At 45.2% G+C, this 16,962-nt stretch overlaps 2 protein-coding genes across 3 annotated transcripts in view; both read right to left on the reverse strand.

Annotated features, from left to right (window-relative positions):
* The window catches only part of jazf1b (JAZF zinc finger 1b), a 222,270-nt gene extending 220,087 nt beyond the window's left edge, over positions 1-2,183 (reverse strand). Inside the window, exon 1 of one of the 2 annotated variants that reach the window (XM_055659944.1) lies at positions 2,022-2,183. In XM_055659944.1, the coding sequence (XP_055515919.1) occupies positions 2,022-2,136 (115 nt within the window). In that variant the 5' untranslated portion in view covers positions 2,137-2,183. The remainder of the gene's footprint in view (positions 1-2,021) is intronic. The other variant, XM_055659953.1, reaches the window with a different exon arrangement.
* Positions 2,184-11,713: 9,530 nt separating this feature from the next.
* Positions 11,714-13,296, reverse strand: LOC129711911 (kinesin-like protein KIF11-B). Its single transcript, XM_055659939.1, is given in 2 exon segments — positions 11,714-12,853; positions 12,855-13,296. Coding segments are annotated over 2 exon segments (810 nt in total). The 5' UTR covers positions 13,262-13,296; the 3' UTR covers positions 11,714-12,450.
* Positions 13,297-16,962: the final 3,666 nt, after the last annotated feature.

The raw sequence follows: 16,962 nt of genomic DNA on the forward strand, positions 1-16,962 counted from the left end.
AAAAGGACGAGAGGGGATCTTATTAAAACATATAAGATTATTAAGGGTTTGGACATGCTAGAGGCAGGAAACATGTTCCCAATGTAGGGTGAGTCTGGAATCAGGGGCCACAGTTTAAGAATAAGGGGTAAGCCATTTAGGACGGAGATGAGGAAACACTTTTTCACACAGAGAGTTGCGAGTCTGTGGAATTCTCTGCCTCAGAGGGCGATGGAGGCCAGTTCTCTGGAAACTTTCAAGAGAGAGCTAGATAGGGCTCTTGAAGATAGCGGTCAGGGGATGTGTGGAGAAGGCAGGAACGGGGGACTGATTGTGGCTGATCAGCCATGATCTTAAGGGGTTGGACAAGCTAGATGCAGGAAGATTGGGTAAGTCCAGAACAAGGGGTCACAGTTTAAGGATAAGGGGAAAATCTTTTAGGACCGAGATGAGAATAACATTTTTCACACAGAGAGTGGTGAATCTCTGGAATTCTCTGCCACAGAAAGTAGTTGAGGCCAGTTCATTGGCTATGTTTAAGAGGGAGTTAGTTAGATGTGGCCCTTGTGGCTAAAGGGATCAGGGGGTATGGAGAGAAGGCAGGTATAGGATACTGAGTTGGATGATCAGCCATGATCATATTGAATGGTGGTGCAGGCTTGAAGGGTCGAATGGCCTACTCCTGCACCTATTTTCTATGTTTCTATCACATTGAATGGTGGTGCAGGCTTGAAGGGTCGTATGGCCTACTCCTGCACCTATTGTCTATCCAGGGCTGAGATTGATAGATTTTTGGCATAAAGGAAAGAAAGGGCATACAGAGGTGAGAAGGACATGTACGCTTTGATCTTACAACGTCCAAAACAGGAGTGGAATACAGTCCAGCAGCAGACCATAGAATTCCTACAAACCTGGGCGCAATATGCTATTCTTTACAGGATCACTGAAGTCCCAGGAACGTTCACTGGACACATTTTGGTGATGTTCCCAAGATTTTGTAGAAATATCCTGAAACATTTGCAGATTCTTTGCATGTTTAAATTGATCAAACCCTGATTTCAGATAGTACTCACCAAGATTTTAAAGAGTGATGACCAACACAGGCAATCATTCATGTCATATGCATAATTTAGGTGCAAGACATCATGCTCAGAATTTAGTATATGCTTTAACTATTTAACACTTGAAGCATATTCCAAATGCTGTCACTGCGTTAAAACGAGATCACGCACACCTTGAATATTGAGTCTAACTTCTGGTTTGAATGTTCAACAAGCCAAATTGCCAAACTTTTTCGGAGACCTAATGTAATGCATTTCAAATGATACCCAAACTTTCAGCTCCCCTCAAATACTCAATTGCAATGCTGGGTTGGGACATTAATTCCGCCCAAAAGCGTGAGTAGGGCTAATCTCTCAGTGAGGGTTCAGGTGCAAACCCTTGTGCTCCTGCAGGCGAGGGGGTAAAGCCCCACCTGCTCCAGGCCCGACCTGACCTGACCTGACCCGTGCCCGGGGCAGCTTCATTTCCCCGCCACCTCCTCCACACCCCTGCAGCCGTTGCCATGACAGCGGCTGAACCTCGACACCCGTCCCGTGGGGTCCAGGGCCTGCGGCTGCCTCCCTCCCTCCCTCCCTCCCTCGGGCCGGGCCGGGCCGGGCGGCCGGTCACCCTGAATGCCGGGCGCTGTCCCGGTGACCGCACCCTCCAGCCCCACAAGGGGAGGGGCGAGCGGCGGCGGCGGTGGCGGGGAAGCGGGTCGGGTCGGGTCGGGTAAGTGCGCGGCGGCGGTGGCGGCGGCGGCGGCCTGTGAGCCGCAGGGGCCCCGCGGCGGGGACCGGAGAGGGTGTGTGCCCGGTGCCCAGTGCCCAGTGCCTGGTCCAGTGCAGCCGTCACCCCCTCCCCTCCCCTCCCTCCCTGGCGGGCGGCCGCTCCCTCCCTCCCTCGCTCCCTCCACGCGAGCCGCGACTGCCCGCGGGGCCCGGAGTCACAGCGCGGCGGAGAGGCGCCTCCCTCCCTCCCTCCCTCTCGCCCCTTCCTACCGATGTGGTTGTCCTCAATGTGCTCGATCAGCTCCCACAGGGTCGGGAAGTGCTGCCCGCATCCCCCGAAGCGGCAGGTATTGGAGAAGAAGGAGGCGGCGGCGATGCCGGTCATGGTGCTACATGGGTCCGGGCGGCGGGAGGGGAGGGGAGGGGAGGGGCACAGAGTGAGCGCAGGGACTCGCCCACCCACTGAACTACTCGCTCGCACGGCCGGCAGCCAGCCCTCCCTCCCTCGCCACCACCACCACCACACTGGCACACCGGCCGTGCACAGCACTTTCATTGGGAGGTGAGGCTGGGGTCACCCACTTTATTCCTTCCAAGCATAAACATTATTATAAATGACCATACATTCCAAGAAAAGTAAGGAGTTATGTAGGGTGCAGGCATACCGAGTGGGCAAATCCTATTGAGAATATCCAGTTATGAACGGCACCTTGCCTCGCATTGTCCAATGCCAAATAGTATTGTGCTTCTACACAATCCACCTGCAAAGAGATTCGCAGAGTTTTTCTCCTGCTTTCTAGGGAAGGAATTGATTTGTAAAAGGTAACGAAAACCAAAAACAAAACAGTTTCTGGAAATCTGACCCAATTACCGTAGGCGTAGTACACTGTTTATAAACAAAATGAAAATGAAACAACATCCAAATGTTGTTATTAGACCATTAATGTCTTATTTTAATTAATCCATTTTACATAGCAACTCGAATAAGAAGTAGGTCATTGAGCCATTTAAGTCGCTACCATTCAACAGAATTAAAGCTGATCTTCTATCTCATGTCTACTTCGCATCCCTTGATTATTTTAATATCTCGAATTTCAACAAACTTTGTTTTGTAAACAATCAGTGACTAAGCTTGTACAGCACTCCTGGGTACTGAATTACAAAGATATTCCACCCTCTGAATTAAGAAATGCTCTTTATCTTAGTCCTAAACAGCCTAGCCCTTAAGTTGATTCTGTGACCGACCCCTAGTTCTAGAGTTCTCAGCTAAGGAAACAGAATGAGACCACCCCCTTATTTATTTTTTTAATCGGCAGAATAGAAGCCTTGCCTATTCAATCACTCATATAACGGACCCACCATCTCAGAAATTGATAGGGTGAATCTTCACTGTATGCCTCTGCCATTCCCAGAAAATGCCAACACAGTTAGCTGGAGTGGTGAAGAATACTTAATCATTAATGAATAATGACGAGTATGGCTTGGTTGCCTTTGTTATGACATGGAATATAAAAGTTAGGACATTGTGTTCAACTTCACAAAACTCTAGTTAGATTGCATTTGTACCATTGTGTGCAATTTTGATCACCGAATGATGAACAGGGTTGGTTGTATGGGGAGAATTCAGCAGAGATTCACCAGGTTGTTGTCCGGAATAGTTATGGGGAGAGTTTGGATAGGCTGGGTGTGTTATCCCTGGAGCAAATGGAGGCCGAGGACCAAAGAGATCGGTAAATAAAATTATAATGGGCATAAATAGGGCAGATAGAATCTATTTTACCATGATGGGCGTATCAAAACCAAGAGGGCACAAGTTTAAAAAGGAGTTTTAAAATAGATTTGAGAGAATATTGATTTTACATAGAGAGGTTGATATCGGGAACTCACTACTAGAGAAGATGGTGGATCAGGTACAATCACTACGTTTAAGAGACATTAAGACAGTTACTTCGCAGATAAGGCATAGAAAGATACAATCCAAGTGCGAGAATAATGTACATGGACAAAAAGATCAGCAAGGAAATGGTAGGCTGAAGGGCCTGTTTCTGTGCTGTGCAACTCTGTGATGCCAGCAAATATACCTTTAGAAAAGGAGGCCAAAATTATTCATGATATTTCAGATCGGCCTCATGAAAGCCAATATCATTGTTGTAAAACCTCCTAAAGTAGGAAGCACAGTTAATCAGCTGGTGGAGCAGCTACATCAAAGCACCAGATACCTGAGTGCAATCCTGACCTGATGCTGTCTGTGTGGAGGTTGTGCATTTTCCCTATGACCATGTGGCTTTCCTCTGGGTGTTCCAGGTTTCCGCCACATTCCAAAAATACGCAGGTTGGTAACTTAAATGTCCACTGTAAATTGTTCTAAGTATGTTGGTGAATGATAGAATCGGGGAAGTTAATGAGAATATGGGGAGAATAAAAAATGAATTAATTGTAGTAGTAGGGTCAAGTCAAGTTTATTGTCATATATACAGGTATGGTGAGGTACAGGTACAATGACGTTTTATTTGGAACAGGTTTACAAGCACATAGACTCCGAAAACACACAAAAACATAATTATATTAAAAATACACCTAAATTCCATGTTACTAGGCTTGTCTACAAATGGTTAATGGTCGTCATCGACTTGGTGGGCCGTAGGGCCTGTATCTTTGCCGTATGTCTCAAAAATGTGACTCCTTACTCTTTTTGAAACCGTGTGCAATAAAGGCCAATGCAGGGTTTCCCTTCCCAATGATCTACTGCACAATGACATATTCACAAGAATTTTCAGGTCTCTTTGAACATAAACTTTTCCCAGTTTCCTACTATTTAAAAAAATACTCAAATTTTTGTTTTTTATACTAAACCAAATAACTTTACACTTTTTTTCCCCATGTTATAATCCATCTGTTATTTTGTTGGTGAAGGCTCCATCCACAACCTCGGATGTCCTAGAATGGAAAGCCTCATCTTGAGAGCAGATTCCTTTCTTATTGAAAAAGGAGATCAATAAACTGAAAAAGGAGATCAGAAGGGCAAAAAGGGGCCAGGAGATGGCTCTGGTGGGTAGCATTAAGGACAATCCCAAAAGATTTTATAAATACATAAGGGGGAAAAGGGTCTAGAGAAGGAGTGGGACTACCCAGGAACCACAGAAGATGGGCAAGGTCGTCAATGAGTATTTCTCCTCTATTTACTGAGGACATCAATGATTTGGATGAAGGGATTCAAAGTAACACTAGCAAATTTGCAGATGACACAAAGCTGGGTGGCAGTGTGAACTGTGAGGAGGATGCTATGAGAATGCAGGGTGACTTGGGCAGGTTGGGGGAGTGGGCAGATTAAGTTTAATGTGGATAAATGTGAGGTTATCCACTTTGGTAGCAAAAACAGGAAGGCACATTACTATCTAAATGGCGTTGTTGGGGAAATGGGAAGTACAACGTGATCTGGGGGTCCGTGTACATCAGTCTATGAAAGAAGCATGCAGGTAGAAACATAGAAACATAGAAATTAGGTGCAGGAGTAGGCCATTCGGCCCTTCGAGCCTGCACCGCCATTCAATATGATCATGGCTTATCATCCAACTCAGTATCCCGTACCTGCCTTCTCTCCATACCCCCTGATTCCCTTAGCCACAAGGGCCACATCTAATCTTAAATATAGCCAATACTGGACCCTCTGTGGCAGAAGTTCCAGAGTCCTCTCTGCGTGAAAAAAGTTCTTGTCATCTCAGAGGATTTCCCCCCTAGTGAGACCACATCTGGAGCATCTAGCCTGTCCAACCCCTTGTGTGCAATCTTCTTTTGGTCCCCTAATTTGAGGAAGGACATTCTTGCTATTGAGGGAGTGCCTCCCTCTATGGCAATAATGTCCTTCCTCAGATTTGGAGACCAAAACTGGTTTACATGGAACCTCTTGCTCCTATTCCCTTTTGCAATGAAAGTCGCTTTCTTTACTGCCTGCTGGACTGCCTACCTTCAATGATGTACCTGAGGTCTCGCTGAGAATGGCCACCATTTAGCAGTCTGCTTTCCTGTTTTGGGCCACCAAAATGGATAACCTCATCACCTCTCAGGTGGAGTTTAGAAAGCGATGTTGGAGAGGTATCTCATTGAAACATATAAGATGTTTCCTTCTGCAGGCTTGAGACCACATCTGGAGTATTGTGTGCAGTTTTTGGTCCCTAGAGGTGAGGAAGTGCCGCGTAGGTTTATGTTAATTCCCGATGGTGGGACTGTCCAGAACCAGCAGCTGGGCCACAGTTTAGAAGAAGAAGGATCTCATTGTAAGCCATTTAGAAGGGCTTGGACACCAGGTAGAAACACGATGTTGGGGGACTTTTAAGGAGGAGAAGCCTTAGGGCGAGGAAACACTTTTTGGAGGAACTTAGGGCGGTCAATGGAAGTGTCTTGAGAGCAGTCAGTGTTACCGTCAAAGAAGTATTGAAGGTACTGTTGTGTATGAAGGTAGACAAATACCCAGGGCCTGATCAGATATATCCGAGGACATTGCCGGAAACTAGAGAGGATATTGCAGGAGCCCTGGTTTAAATTTATGAGTCATCGTTAAATACATTAGACGTCCCGGATGACTGGAGGGTGGCAAATGTTGTGCCTCTTTTCAAGAAGGGCAGTAGGGAAAATGCTGGGTACTATAGGCATAACATCAGTAGTTGGAAAGTTACCAGAGAATATTCAGAGGGACAGGTTATATAGGCATTTGGATGGGCAAGGGATGATTAGGGATAGTGGGAGGTCATCTCACAAATCTGATTGATTTTTTTGAAGACTTGACCAAAAAGGTCGATAAGGGCAAAGCTGTAGGTGTTGTGTACATGGACTTCAGTGAGGCATTCGACAAGGTTCCGCATGGTCGGCTGCTCTGGAAGGTTAGATCGCATGGGATCCAATGAGAGATAGCTGAATTGTTAGCAAATTGGCTCCATGGAAGGAAGCAGAGGGTGATGGTGGAAGGTTGCTTCTCGGACTGGAGGCCTGTGACTGGTGGTGTGCCTCGGGGTTCGGTGCTGGGCCCGTTACTGTTTTCATCTACATTAATGATTTGGATGGGAACATGCAGGGCAAGATTAGCAGGTTTGTTGATGATACAAAAGAGAGGGGTTTTATAGACAGTGAAGATGGTTGTGAAAGATTGCAGCAGGATCCGGATCGATTGGCCAGGTGGGCGGAGGAATGGTTGATGGAATTTAATACAGAGAAGTGTGAGGTGTTGTATTTTGGGACGTTGAACAAGGTTAGGACTTACACAGTAAATGGTAGGCCTCTGGTAGGTGTTGTAGAGCAGAGGGATCTAGGAATATAGGTACATGGTTCCTTAAAGGTCATCGCAGGTGGATAAGGTGGTCAAAAATGCTTTTGGCACTTTGGCGTTCATCAGTCAGAGTACTGAGTGTAGAATTTGGGAGGTTATGCTGCAGTTATATAAAACACATTTAAAATTTTGTGTTCAGTTCTGGGCGCCATTTTATAGGAAAGATATTGTCAAGCTTGAAAGGGTTCAAAAAAGCTTTACGAGGATGTTGCCAGGACTAGAGCGTGTGAGCTGTAGGGAGAGGTTGAGAAGGCTGGGTCTCTATTCTATGGAGTGCAGGAGGATGAGGGGTGATCTTATAGATATACAAAATCATGAGAGGAATAGATGCACAGAGTAGATGCACAGAGTCTCTTGCCCAGAGTAGGGGAATTGAGGTCCAGAGGACATAGGTTCAAGGTGAAAGGGAAAATATTTAATAGGAATCTGAGGGTTGACTTTTCCATACAAAGGGTGGTGGGTGTATGGAACAAGCTGTCAGAGGAGGTAGTTGAGGCTGGGACTATCCCAACATTTAAGAAACAATTAGACAGGTACACAGATAGGACAAGTTTGGAGGGATAGGGACCAAATGCGGGCAGGTGGGACTAGTGTAGCTGGGACTTGTTAGTTGGTGTGGGCAAGTTGGGCCGAAGGGCCTATTTCTTTACGGTTCCCTTGGACTATCTCTGACGCCTTTCCGTTTTCACGGTATTTCTGTGTGTCTCCATCACAGGAGACAGACTATCGACTGATACAATAAATTGTATTGTATTGTATGTCTACTATAAGCCCACTTCCTCCCACCGTTATCTGGACTACACCTCTTCCCACTCTGCCTCTTGCAAAGATGCAATCACCTTCCCTCAATTTCTCCTTCTCTGGTGCATCGGCTCCCAAGATGGGGCTTTCCATTCTTGGACTTTTGAGATCACCCCTTTCTTTTGCAAATGTGGTTTCCCCTCTGCTGTAGTAGATTGATCCCTCACCTGTGTCTCTTCTGTGTCCTGTAGTTCTGTTCTCGCGCCCCCAACCCCAGATGGAGCAAGAGGTAGTAGCAAGAAACAGTTAGACAGGCATATGGATAGGACAGGTTTGGAGGGATGTGGACCAAACACAGGCAAGTGGGACGAGTGTAGCTGGGACATTGTTGTGGGCAAGTTAGTCCGAAGGGCTTGTTTCCACACTGTATCACTCTATGACTATTAGATTCCACCATCTGCATCCTTCTGCCTTCTCCACTTATCACCTTCAGTCTTGATTACTCTCTCCACCCTTCTCTCAAACATGACTCATCTGCCAATCAACCCCACTTGGATCCACTTATCAATTGCCCCTAGCCCTTCCGCTCACCTCTTTCTACCAGTTATCTTCCTTCTACTCAATCAGTCTGAAGAAGGATGCTGATCCAAACGTCATCTGTCGATTTCCCTCCTAAATTATCCTAAATTACAGGATCAATGTGGACATTCCTGGAGAACTAATTACTTTATTCATAGGAGTAAATATCATGGTCTGGCTAGACTGCAACAGGTTCTGATGTTTTCAGACCTAAAGCTGGAACATTGTTTGGCTCATGGCTCTAAGTTGTTATCTGATGTTATTTGAGTAAAATGAATTGGCTGAAAGAATGCTTCAGTGAAGGCAGGGACCTCAGTACGAGGCGCAGACGGACATCCATTCGGTGCTTCCGACTGAAGCTGTCTTCAACTGCTTCAAATATGTATTTTGCAATCAGGAACAATACTCTCCTTTTGTGAAGGATGGAAAGTTAAGGGAACATCCTTATTTTGTTTAATTGTTCAACCTCACTCATGGCTGGATACGGTAGAAGTGCAGGACCTTGATCTGATTTGTGGGATGGTTGACCTCTTGTTTACTGCATGTGCTTTTACTTTAGAGTCACAGCACGGAAAAAAAGCCCTTCAGCCCACGCTGACCATCAGTCACCCATTCACATTACTTCAATGTGATCCCACTTTCTCATCCACTCCCTGCACATTGAAGGCAATTTTACTGAGGCCGATTAACCTGCAAACCCGCTGAGGAGGCAACCAAAGTACCTGGAGGAAACCCATGCAGTCACAGGGAGAATATGCAAACTCCACACAGACAACACCTGAGATCAAGATCGAACGTGAGTCTCTGTTGCTGTGAGGCAATAACTTAACCAGTTGTGCCATTGTGCCACCCATGACTGGGCAAACATGTAACTTCACTTTAATAAAATATGGGACTTTTTTATGATAATGTGGCTAATTGATTAAATTGTGGGACTCTTCATTGTAGATACCATGTGCTCCTCATGAGGATGAGGCCTGGGGTTCACTAAACAATGAGTATTTACAGTATTTATTGCTGCTGTTTCAGCGCAGAGGCTGTATAATAACAAATGAAATGCAAGTGCGAGCAAATCATTTAGTGCTTGTGCCCGCTATGCCATTCAATGAGATCTGGTTGTTAAGCTCAGCACCACTTCCCCACACTGACTGCATAATTTCCCGATACCCTTAATGTTTAAAATATCTAAAAATCTATTGATCTCTTGAATTTGATCAGTGACAATCCTCTCAGTAGTGAATTCCAAAGGTTCACTATCAGCTGGGTGAGAACATTTCTTCTCATCTTCATCGTAACTGGTTGACTCTATTTTCTGAGACTGTGACCCTTGGTTCTAGATATCCCAGGCATGGGAAATATCAATGGTCATCAATTCTGTTAAGCCCCTTTGGAACTTTTTGCATTACAATAAGTATTTTTCATTCTTCTGAACTCAAATGAGTGCAGGTCTCATTTCGTTTTCTGTTTTAGTTTTAAAGCGTGGAAACAAGCCTTTTGACCCTCTGTATCCAGACTGACCATTGACCACGCATTTTCTTAATCTTTACTCATACAAAAACGTTGTCTTTGCAGGAATCCATCTGGTCAACCTTCCCTGCATTCTTCAATTGTAAGATTTTTGTCCCTTATGTAAGAATATCACACTTATACACAATATTCCAAATATAACCTCATCAAGAAATGATATAATAGGTGCAATGTGCCCCTTTCTAGCTTTGAAGTGAGAATTCCTGGTCATTGGGCCAGGCCAAACCCACAGCCCAGGCACATAGGGACGAAGATTGAACTTGTTTTGCCTTCCATCACAGTGAGGAATGTTGGGGAGTCGCTGTGGTGGATGTTCATGTTAAAAATTTATTTGGGTGTCTTGCTCTTTATTGGTATGACTGTGCGGCAAATCAAATTCCTCGTATGTTGCAAAATATACTTGGCTAATAAAGTACTATTATGATTATAGTTTAGTTTAGAGATAAAACATGGAAATAGGTCCTTCAGTCCACTGTGTCCACACAGACCAACGATTACACATGCATTAGTCTATCCCACACACTAAGAATAATTTACAGAAGCCAATTAACCTGCATGTCTTTGGAATATGGAAGGAAACCGGAGCACCCAGAGAAAACCCACATGGACACAGGGAGAACGTACAGACTGTACAGACAGCACCAATAGTCAGGATTGAAGCTGAGTCTCTGGTGCTGTATGGCAGCAGCTATACCGTGCCACTGTTGCACATCATTAACATCCATTGGGCATGAGGCAGTTAAGGATAAGGTCACATGTTGACACAGGAAGGACATCGAGGTGGCTTCCAGCAGCCTGATGAAAGCCACAGATTAAGTAAGATTTGCAGTCTTAGGTCAACTAAATCAAGTGGAATGGCACACAGGGTTGTTTATGAGTACTACACAAAAAATATATCTTCATGACGTTAAGTTTACAAATTCACATACTTTCTGTTGGATCAGGAATCTAATTGAACTTCCTTTCACGCTTACATTAGTGTGTAAGTGAGTAGTGGAATCTCATGTGAGTTTGAGAAGAACATGGGAATAAGGTGGAATTAGTACAGGATGACTTAAATGGATGCTTAGTTGTCAGCAAAGATGATGAGTTGAAAGGAATTTAGAAGGATTAGAGGGAATCTTATTGAAACATAAGATTATTAAGGGCTTGGACATGCTGGAGGCAGGAAACATGTTCCCAATGTTGGGGGAGTCCAGAACTAGGGGCCATAGTTTAGGAATATGGTAAGCCAATTTAAAATGGAGATTAGGAAAAACATTTTCACACAGAGAGTTGTGAGTGTGTGGAATTCTCTGCCTCAGTGGGCGGTGGAGGTTGCTTCTCTGGATGCTTTCAAAAGAGAGTTAGGTAGAGCTCTTAGGGATAGCGGAGTTAAGGGATATGGAGAGAAGGCAGGAACGGGTATTGATTGTGGATGATCAGCCATGATCACATTGAATGGTGGTGCTGGCTCGAAGGGCCAAACGGCCTACTCCTGCACCTGTTGTCTGTTGTCTTTTGAAAGGCCTATTTACACGCAGTATGAAAAAGACATTAGTAAAAAGCTAGCGTTGAACAGATTAGTTTAGAGATACAGTGCGGAAACAGGCCCACCGAGTCCGCACCGACCAGCGATCCCCGCATATTAACACTATCCTACACACACTAGGGACAATTTTATATTTATACCGAGCCAATTAACCTACAAACCTGTACATCTTTGTAGTGTGGGAGGAAACCGAAGATCTTGGAGAAAACCCATGTGGTCACAACTCCGTACAGGCAGCACTCGTCTGGATCGAACCCAGGTCTTTAGCACTAAGGCAGCAACTCTACCGCTGCACCACTATGCCACCCCTTCTCTGAAGTCTTTGAGACAGAGCAGGTAACAGACTGTCCCATTCCCCTCCTTAACGATGAGACTTCCATTGCTGTGCTGATTGGAGGAATGTAAGAAATGTCTTTAGTGTTCATTCAAGTGAGGAAGCAGCATTACTCGTCATCAGCTTATGATTACATTACCGCAGGAGACCCTGAGTTGTTGGCTCAGGAATATATCTTCCTCAGGAATATAGGATGAACAGAGGCGATATGGTTTATTCAAACGAACCAGCTTTCGTGGAAACTAAAGTCGAAGCAAAATGTAACTTAAAAGCCAATGTGTTAATTTTATTAAGGGCAAACTCCATCAAGCATTTTGACAACCAGCAAACACCTCAAAGGTTTCAAAGGTATTTTATTGTCACGCGTACCAATTAAGGTACAGTGATATTCATATTGTCTCATGCACATTGCTACAATGACCCTTTGGGACGATGATACCTAACATCCAAAGTGAAATAATCGACATTTGATGCTATCGTTCCACCAGTCTCATCAACCAGATTTGCTCTTGTGAGTCTCGTTTTTCTCTTACATCGGTTGTTTCGACAATAATCGACCGGACACCGGAGTTGCTTTAAACATACGTTTATTCAGCAGGAGTCTTCACACAGATTAACAACCTAGCAAAGAGTCAAGCTTAGTGAAGCCCAGACACGTCTCTTGTACTCATTTCAACCACCTGTAGAGCTTTTTCTCAGTGCAAGCATAGGCATCACAAACAAATTCCTCTTCAGACAGCTTTCCTTTGGTCAACTCCAAATCTTGCCAAGTTTCCTGAAGTACCTGCTCTTGTTGCTGCAGTTCTGTCACACAATGTTCAAGCTCCTACTTGCCATCCAGAAATAGCTCGTTAACCTGTTTCAGCTCCTCTTCAATAGCAACAATCTTTACAACATAGTCACTAATCTGTTCTTCCAGACCAGTCCCTTTACTCTGCATAAATTCGTAGCTTTCTACGGTCATGAACACTCCATTTTTATCACGTGCTGCAGCAAGATCCCGCTTCAGTCTCTCAATCTCTTCAGTATACTCCTTTATTAAGGCCATCTTGGTAAGTTTCTGATTAACCTGGTTTATTCAAAATGTTCTTTGCACGATAGGCATAATCCAGAGTGCTCAAGGTTTCTTCAAGATTCAATGAAGCTGGGGAAATGGTGGCAATGATTGAAGTTTTAGTTTGTCCCCCAAGAGAGTCCTGAAGAATCCTGGTAAGTTTCGATTCTCTGTAGGGTATGTGAGGGGTTCTCTCCACCGATGCTGTGATTACTCTTCCCAGAGTAAGTAGCGACTGATTGATATTGCCAGCTTCACGAGCTCTTTTATCCACAGCTCCAGAACGGCCGATATTTTCATTCCCGGCAAGATCCACTAAATTCAGCTTGCCAATTTTTACTAGCTCCTCCCCATCATCGGTCATCTCCTTCATATGTATTGTGATGGAAAAGACCGAATGTGAACGACTCGAGTATGCATTCATCAGAGCAAGTGATGAATAAAACTTGACGACTTGACTTCTCTCCTCCCCTCTCCCCCCTTCTTCTGTTCCCCCCTCTTCCTCCCTTCTCCCCTCTCCACTCTTTTCCCCCTTCTCCACTCCCGCCTCCCCTTACGTCCCCTTCTTCCCCTCTCCCTCCCTTCTCCTATCTCCTATTCTCCAACCCCCCCCCCCCCCCCCCCCCCCCCACTTTCCCCGATGACCCCCATTTGTGGACCCAGCCTGTGACAGCTAGATCCCACTAATAGTACTGCACAAAGGCCACATCGTCTGTTTTAGTAACATTGACTATGGGATAAATGCAGACTTTGGGAACAACATTCTCTCAGCATATGACAGTCCCGCCATCCCGGGAATTAACCTTGTAAACCTACGCTGCACTCCCTCAATAGCAAGAATGTCCTTCCTCAAATTAGGGGACCAAAACCGCACACAATACTCCAGGTGTGGTCTCACTAGGGCTCTGTTCAACTGCAAAAGGACCTCTTTGCTCCTATATTTGATTCCTCTTGTTATAAAGGCCAACATGCCATTCGCTTTCTTCACTGCCTGCTGTACCTGCATGCTTACTTTCATAGACTGATGTACAAGGACCCCCAGATCCCAGTACCAGTTTGTCCATAGGCAAAAATAGTACAGTTATACCCCATGATTACTTCATGTAGGATGGGATACACCACATTTTTGTAAACATCAATTTGTTTTGCTGCTGGTCCAAAGACAATTTCAAAGGTGTATTTATTGGCAGCTTTTTCACTCCCCGGCACACAGCTACGCACTGCAACTTATTTTCTGACTGGATCACAATCAACCACGTTGGAGGCGTTTGCCTTGCGTTCAGATAAACTGAGAGGCATTCACACTCTTATAATGCCAAAATCAGAGTAGTATCTAAATAATTTCTGGCATTGCACACATAAATTATTTATCTGGAAAAATAAGCTTTATGAGCATAGGGTTCCATGCCCATTGATTGTGTAGTAAGGAGCTCAAGCACTGCCCAGAAGTGAGGACAAAAATGCAAATAATGCAGTGTAATTGGGTCAGTCTTCCATAAGTTCATAAATGATACAAGCAGAATTAAGCCATTTGGCCCATCGTCTACTCCGCCATTCAATCATGGCTGATCAATTTTACCCTCTCAACTCCACTCTCTTGTCTTGGCCCCATAATGCCTGACACCCAAACCAATCAAGAATATATCAATTTCTGCCTTAAAAATATCAATTGACTTGGCCTTCTGTGGCAACGAATTCCATGGCTTTCTCTCCAACTTTTCTTTTCCAGTGTATAGATTGGAAATTTGACTGGATCAACTGATTCAGATCAGATTCAGATCAACTGATGTTATATACAGGCAATATTATAAAGGAATCTCATGTTACACCCTACCAACAATAAGCTGTAATGGTAAATTGCTATTATACAGGCATCTTTGCTTGCCTGGATGAGTTCAGCTATAACAAAACTCTAGAAGATGGATGCCATGCAAGACACTATCAAAAAAGGAATTTGAGGAAGTCCCTTCTCCATAAGTATAGAAAACTAAACTAAACTTTGATCTATGAAAATGCTATGGGTTACAGTTAACCATAAGATATGGTGTAGATCAGCTAAAGCTGCATGGAATAACTCATAGGTTAGGGTAAGAGTAATCTTGATATGGTGGAGAGGGTCAAAAACTTCAAATTCCTGGGTGTGCATATTTCTGAAGATCTTTCCTGGACCCAGCACACTGATCCAATAATAAAGTTGGCACATCAGCGACTCTACATCCTGAGAAGATTGCGGAGATACGGCATGTCAAAGAGGATTCTCCTGAACTTCTACAGGTGCACAGTAGAGAACACACTGACTGGTTGCATCAAGGCCTAGTTCAGCAACTTGAACTTCCAGGTGCAGAAAAGACTACAAAAAGTTGTGACCACTGCCCAGTCCATCACCGGCTTTGACCTCTCCACTATCGAAGGGTTCTATCGAAGTCGCTGCGTCAAAAAGGCAGCCAACATCATCAAAGACGCACACCATCCTGGCCACGCACCCATTTCACCACCATTTCCATTAGGAAGAAGCTACGGGAGCCTGAAAACTGTAACATCCAGGTTCAGGAACAGCACATGTTTATTAACTTGTGTCATTATACTTACAGCATCGGTTCGCAGGACATTACAGTTCCTAGCAGCTACTCATACTGAATGGCGTAGGCAAGCTCTTGGTAATATGAATTGCATATTAGGCGGAGCAACTACTAACAAGCACTACAATTGGTTAGTAGGAAATAACCAATCTACATCTTTCCTTGTAGAAACAAAACAATGCATAGATACGTGGGAACATGGTGGCTAAGCAATATAGGAACCAGAACGCTAATAACGCACATGGGGAAGTATCGATAGTTACACAAAATCACCGTATCTAATCGGTGGCCTGCTAACCCATCCGGCACGTGTGCGGTACGAATCCGCTTCTCCTCCTTTCACCAGAAAGGTTACAGGGGAGGAAACCGGGGATGTGATCGGGGACCTGCCGGGGAGGGGAGGTGGTGTGATAGGCGAGCTAGGCACCGAACGCCCCAGGGAGGCTGCGGGGGAAAAGGTCTCTAATAGTGGAGCAGCAGGACCGGTAGTGGGAGGGTACACAAAACGCGAGACATCTGGATGTGGAGACGCAGGACGTGGTTCCTTCACTGGAAGGATATGTTGACGGTTGCGTCTAAATGGCTCCATCCATTTCAACCAGGTAGGAGTGTGGTTCTTTGGCAGGGCTGTGGATGTGACCCAGACGGCCATAGCCCTTGTTGGGCTGGAGGCGAACCACCTGTCCACTGGTGAGAGGTTTAAGTGGCTTACTGGATTTGTCGAAAAAAACGTTTTTGTGTATCGCGTTTGAATTGTAGTTGTGGCTGGACCGCAGATGGAGAACGATCTTGTGGCTCTAAAAGCTGCTAGTACACAGGCAGGGGAGCATGGGTTTGGCGAGATATCAGTCGCTGGGCTGGGGAACCCAGTATGGGATCCCTTGCAATGTTCCATAAATTGAGCAGGTCTAGGTAGACGTCCAATTTTGCAAGGTATGAACGCTCCATTAGTTGTTTTGCGCTTCGGACGGCTCATTCGGCGAGTCCGTTGGACTGCGGAAACTCAGGGCTGCTGGTGATATGTCGAAAGTCCCATAGTTTTGCAAAGTTTTTAAAAAGCTGGCTGGTGAATTGACTGCCGTTGTCGGACAGAAGGCGTGCAGGGGAACCGTGCACGGAGAAATGGTGTTGCAACTTCTCGATAACCGCTTCAGATGTAATTGTTTGGAGTAGATCGATGTCAAACCAGCCCGAATAAGAGTCGACAAGAACCAGATAGTGTTTCCCATGCCATTCGAATATATCGGTGGCTAACATGGACCATGGTAGAGGAAGAACTGGGTGCGGCAGTAAGGACTGCTTCTGCTGATGTGGCATCAGGCTTTTGCAGACGGCGCTGACTTCAGTTTTGTCACGTATATACTTGGTCATACCAGGCCAGTAAAACATGCTTTGTGCCCATTGGAAGGTTGCCTCCACGCCCGGGTGACCCCCTTGAGGGCATCAAAAGCTCTTTGGTGCTGCGGATACCAGGACCATGCAATGTCAGTTACCGCAGGGGGCAGATATGTTGCTGAGGTTGGGAATAAATTTCCCCGGGTAGTTG

Source organism: Leucoraja erinacea, chromosome 2, assembly GCF_028641065.1.
Source record: "Leucoraja erinacea ecotype New England chromosome 2, Leri_hhj_1, whole genome shotgun sequence".
Classification (NCBI taxonomy): Eukaryota; Metazoa; Chordata; class Chondrichthyes; order Rajiformes; family Rajidae; genus Leucoraja; species Leucoraja erinaceus.